Raw genomic sequence first — 5,588 nt, forward strand, 5'->3', positions numbered from 1 at the left:
CACGCACAATTCAGTGACATCGATTATGTTCTTCCAGTTGTGCTGCTATTCTCACTTTAGATGAAGGTTTACAGAACAAAATAGTTTCTCATTAAACAGTACACATGTTGCCCTATGACAGTGGTTAACAACCCCACTACGTGTCAACACTGTCCTTACTCAACCTTGGGTTCCCTATCACCAGCTTTCCTATCCTCTTCTGCCTTCTAGTCCTTGTCCCTGGACTGCTATGCCTCACTAGTCCCGTTTTGTTTTATGGGGCTCTCCAGTCCCTGGCTGAATGGTGAACCTCAGAAGTGACTTCACCACTGGCATCCTGTACTTTTATTTGCAAAATCTGACAACCCTGTTCCAATGAAGCCTGCTTGAAACTGTCCTTTTAAATCACACTTCTGAGCTGGGAATTATTCTAGGTGCTGAAAGCGTAGTGAGCAACATAGCCTAGGTCCCTGCCTAGAGGAGCTTTTAAACAGTGGGAGAGAGACAAGCCATCACACAGCAGATGATTACAGATAAAACGTGCAGTAAACTATCATCTTAACTCATCTGTCAAGCTCAGGTGAGGCTTGTTTTACTGCCTCGCTTGGGCTTCACCGGACTGGCTCGCCCTGCCTGCCCCCCTGCGTAGGCGTGGCTTGGGGTAACAACAGGGGGCAGCAGCTGCAGCCTTAGTAGTATGAGGACATGAGGCTTACGAGGGGGCCCCTTTGGTCCCCTGGAAAAGGGAGAGTGTCATAGCACGGAAGCCCTGCACTTTTTTTTTGCTGGGACAAGATGAAATATACAGCTGGGACCCAGGACCTCTGGATGGAAGGGGCTGACTGGTATGGACTTCAGAGGTGTGGGTGGGCTGTATCTCAAAGGAAATTGGGTGATGTTAAGAAGGGGAAAATCTGTGAGGCTGAGGAACAGATGTCTGCTGGGGTCTCCCGTCTGTCATCCCCCTCAGGGCTGCTCCTACAAGAAGACGACTTCTCCTGGGTGTGCTTGCCTTTCACGTTGCACAGGCCATTGTCTGTGCCCGTGCCCAGGCTGAAGCCCTCTTCGATCTTCCCCCGCTCCTGGCAGTCCCGCCTGTGACCTGGCCTGCAGGACTGGTCACCATCTGAGCCCTGCAACTCAACCACTGCTTCCCTGTCAAGCGTGGCTTTCTTCCTTTGCCTGCCAAATTGGAAACAGATGGCACAATTCATAGCTGCTAGAAACTGGTCAGCAGGTGAGGAGGAGCACGGGTATTTGACTGAGATCATCTCTGTCCCAGGCAGCAGTGACAGGTCCATTTGCCATTTTTGCAGGTATTCAGGTTCGGCACGATCAAGACTTGGGCTACATGCACCACAAGTTTGCAATCGTGGACAAGAAGGTGCTGATCACTGGCTCACTCAACTGGACCACCCAAGCCATCCAGAACAACAGAGAGAACGTTCTGATTATGGAGGATGAGGAGTATGTGAAGCTTTTTCTGGAAGAATTTGAGCGTATTTGGGAAGAGTTTAACCCTGCAAAGTATACCTTTTTCCCACAAGAAAAGAAAACTCAATGAAGCCGTGCTCTAAACTCTGCCTTCAGAGTAAGCAGGGCAAGTTGTTTCAATGCTGGGTGCTTCTGGTACCTGCAGAGAAGGGTCTGAGCCAGCATCCCCTGTAGAGCCACCCAAGTGTGGGGACAGCTCCAGCATGGGCTCTGCCCCTTGGAATGGGAGAAGGAGCCCATCAGAAAAAAATCATTTATACTAGATCCTTGTTCATTAAAGTCTTAAACTGAATTACAGAATGTTTGAGGTTTAAAAGGAAAGGGAGACTGCTGTTACATCGAGTCAGTTGTTGTAGTGGCTTATGAGTGAAACAAGAGAAAAAGGTCATTGTGCTAGCCTGCTGAGCCATTTGGACGGAGCCTTTTTGCTTTGTTCTTTGTTTTTCTCCACCCAGAATAAACAGAGCGACAACTTTTTATCAAGTGTGCTGTCAAGAATCTTGCCTGGTGTCTTGGTTTAGGAATGGAGGGTTTCTGTTTCTGCTGCTGCTTTAATGGACACGGTAGGGTTGAAAATGTAGGATTCTTTTTTCTGATTGTAGAACATCTGCTGCTGATTTTCATCCAGTTCGGCCCTTTTGTTATTTCCCTGAAAGTGTTTCCTTCTTCACCCTTTGGACCAGCATTTTCGTCTTCTTGTGGAGCCAAACCCTTTAAAAACAAGAATGTTCCTGGGACTGGTTAGAGGCTGACAGTCTCTTCATCCCTGGTGTCACCAGATCCTTGGTTGCTTATTGGTAAGTCTGAGTTACAAGAGGGAAGAAGGAAGAGGAGGCCAGGAGGAAGAAAGGGGAGGAAGAGCCAGTGCAAGGGAGTGTGACACGTGGGTGTGTACTCACATGGTGGGTGTGTTAGTCCCTCCAGACCACGGCACACTCATCTGTCTTAGCATCGGTTGCAACTACAACAGAAGGTCACACTCTTAGGAGGGTTTCCTTGCCTAATTACTCTTTAAAGCAAACATACATGAAAATGTTCATCCTCGGAAGTGCACCTTCTGTTGTCACTCGGTAAATTATTGTGGTCTGTCAGTAAGAAATGCAGGCAGCCTGAAGCTGCTTTCTGTTTCCACATGTTATGCTCTTAATTTTTTTTTTTTATCATTCTCACATCCAGAGTAATTTTGTTGTGTGTTTGGAAGTGACCTAACTTGGACACCTGCAGACTAGCTAATTCACTATTTTGGCTCAGTGTGAGTAATCATGCATTATGGACTGTTTTGGAGGAATAAATCTGAGGAGCAGGAAAACAGTTTGAGGCTGCTGGTGCCTTATATGTCTGTCTGTTTCTATTCCCAGCTTGGGGCTATGCACCTCTTGGGTGCGGTGGAGCTCAGTTAACGGAGTGGTGTGCTATTAGGTGCCTGGCATGGCCCACCAGCAGTTTTCACAAAGGTTCTTGACGGTTTTTGCATTACAGGTATTTTGAAGAACATGAATCTTAAATCCATTTGTAGAAATGTCCCAGGTTACTTTTTCACTATGTGTATCTGACACATAGATAGCTTGAATAGCATCTGGTTGAATTATTTTAACATCTTGTTGTATTTGTCTCTGTGTAGTCCATGTGAACTATCCTGAAGTCTGTTTGACACGTCTGTGGGCTCTGCCTTCCCCCACCTCACACCAACATTAGCACCTATGTGATGTGTTTTCCCCCTTTTAAGTTACAGTTTTAGGCAAGTAAACTTGAAGTTAATTTTTCTTATTTAATTGGAGCTGTAAAGTATCCTACATGGATTGGAAATCACAAAAAAAAAAAAGGTTTTATACTAAATGTGTTCTTTCATCTGAGTCTGTGTACTCCAACAGTTTATGTACTGAGAAGAAAATGGGAGAAGTTATAGACTGTGTCCTGAGTAATGAAACAATGTTATCTTGAACTTCTGACTTATTTGAAAAGATGTGTTCTTGTTCTGTAATGTTTATGCTATGTACCTTTACCTTAGCCCATTGGTGAGCCATTCAAATAGTGGCTACCCTTTATTAAATAAATAAAACTTTTTTTTGGAGGGGAGGAAATATATAGCTATTTAGAAACTGTTGGCTAAGTTAAAAACCTTGCAAAGAGGACTCAGACTTTTTTTAAGGTGTTATTTGAGTACCTCCTAGAATAAAAGATTTTTAAAATGTCCAAGTGTCCTTTGGTGCTATTTCTACACCTACAAAATAGAGCTGTGTTTTCCAGCCACTTTTCCTTATATCTGATCACAATCTGTGATCGAGTGCAACTCACTCCCCCAGTGGGACCCAGTGTTACTTGCGGTTCCTGGTTCTCAGTTATAAGTGCACCCCTTTCTCTTTCAGAAAGCAGGTTGGCTTTGTCATAAGTTTGTTCGACTCTATTTTGTTGATGGCCTAAGTTTGGTCAACTTAGAGGCCTGCACAAACAATGTCTGGATGTTTACAAGTCACCCTGACACGAGCTGATCTGCCCTCTTGTTGGCCTAGACAACAAACAGTAGACCCTCAAGCCCTTGCTGGTTTCTTTTTTTTACCCCCACCGAGACCGTGACCCATGCTCAGCCAACCCCTGTGCCTGCCAGCCACCTTCAAGTGACCCAGTGAAAGCTTAGCCCACGAAACTCTGTGTACCCTACCCTCAGGCCCTAGTCAAGGCTGTGTCCCAGATCTACCATTTCTCGCTCCCAATCTGCCCACGAACCTTCACGTGTGGCCTTCAGGTGTGCTGTGTTCCCCCCAGGACCTGTAAGTAATAAAATGTCTTTGTCAGTGATTTGTTGTTGAAGTATAGCTTCTCATTTCAGAACCCTGATGGCAGGCAGTTTCTGCCCTATACCTGTGTGTCTGTGAGCACGGACCATTGTAGTCTGTGAGAGCATACACTCATCAGGAGGGTGTCTACCTCACTGTGGTCACATTTTCCATCAGCATCCATGTGAAGTAGCACACCCTGCACAGAGGTGTAGTCCTCAGGTACAAATCTTGTTAAAGTTCATAACATACATTTACATGGTAGAACATAGTTGTTAGTAATTGTACGCATATACAGTAATTTTGTAGCCAAGCTGTCTAACAATATATTTCATGAATTACAGAACTTACTTTGTCGGTAAATTAATTAAATTAAAAAACTTAGAATCAGTGGGAAATTGAATCTAGCAAAAAAGTTTCAGATAACAGTTAACCTTCTGAAAATAAATGAAACTTACATGGGGCTGAATAAATACAGTACTAACATCTATCTCAAAAGTAGTCGCTATTTTTTCTCCGTTAGACTAGGTGTTCACAAATTGTTTGATGATCAGTCTTAAAATGATGCTTAAGCTATGCTTAACTCAGCGGCGGGAGTGGCGTAAAGAAATGGAGCCAAGGGGCTGAAGTATAAGTGTCTGCAAAGAGCCAGGCATCAAAGTCTAGAAGAGAAAATGAAGCAGGCAGTTCATCTTTGGTTGGTTGAGAAGACGCTTGAGCCCACATAACCAGCTCTGTCAGGAGCAGTGGTAACTTGTAGACACCCCAGGATGCTGGGTCTCTTCGGTCCTAACATGTCTGAGGCAAGTGATGCTAGGTAGGAGCAGTGGCTCCCTGGGGCAGTGTCTTTTGGCATGGAATGGAAGAAGCCTGGGGACTTGGTTGTCGTGTGTGTGTGTGTGTGTGTGTGTGTGTGTGTGTGTGTGTGTGTGTGAGATTTGAAACTTCCCTCTTTGTCAGCAAGATTGTCTCGTGTCTCCTTCTTAAGAAACTTAAATATAATAAATTCCCCAAGTAGGCTTACTGTTACTTCATGGGAAGAAAGGATATCTCCCAACTTACCCCCCTCCCCCGCTTTTTCCGCTACCCACAGATACTCTTATTGGCAGCTTTGTGGTTTTCGTTCAGTTTGTCATTTTAACTATGGGGCAGTAATACAACTTAAAAACAAACCTGGTATCATGCATAATTAATTAAACATTGGCATGATTAATTGTACTATCATTTAAAATATATTAAACTTTGGAAGACTTGGTAATTAAAAAGTTATCATGGTAGCAGCATATGGCCTGCAATTCGCTGAGGATGAAAAATGAAAGCAAGCTCATGAGGGGCTGTGAA

General features: G+C 44.4%; 1 protein-coding gene across 1 annotated transcript in view; it reads left to right on the top strand.

Moving 5' to 3' along the window:
• Positions 1–3,543, top strand: part of PLD6 (phospholipase D family member 6) — a 6,368-nt gene extending 2,825 nt beyond the window's left edge. Inside the window, exon 3 of the mRNA XM_004381145.2 lies at positions 1,296–3,543. Within this exon, the coding sequence (XP_004381202.1) occupies positions 1,296–1,543 (248 nt within the window). The 3' untranslated portion in view covers positions 1,544–3,543. The remainder of the gene's footprint in view (positions 1–1,295) is intronic.
• The last annotated feature ends 2,045 nt before the right edge of the window (positions 3,544–5,588 follow it).

The sequence above is a fragment of the Trichechus manatus genome, unplaced genomic scaffold, assembly GCF_000243295.1.
Source record: "Trichechus manatus latirostris isolate Lorelei unplaced genomic scaffold, TriManLat1.0 scaffold00080, whole genome shotgun sequence".
Classification (NCBI taxonomy): domain Eukaryota; kingdom Metazoa; phylum Chordata; class Mammalia; order Sirenia; family Trichechidae; genus Trichechus; species Trichechus manatus.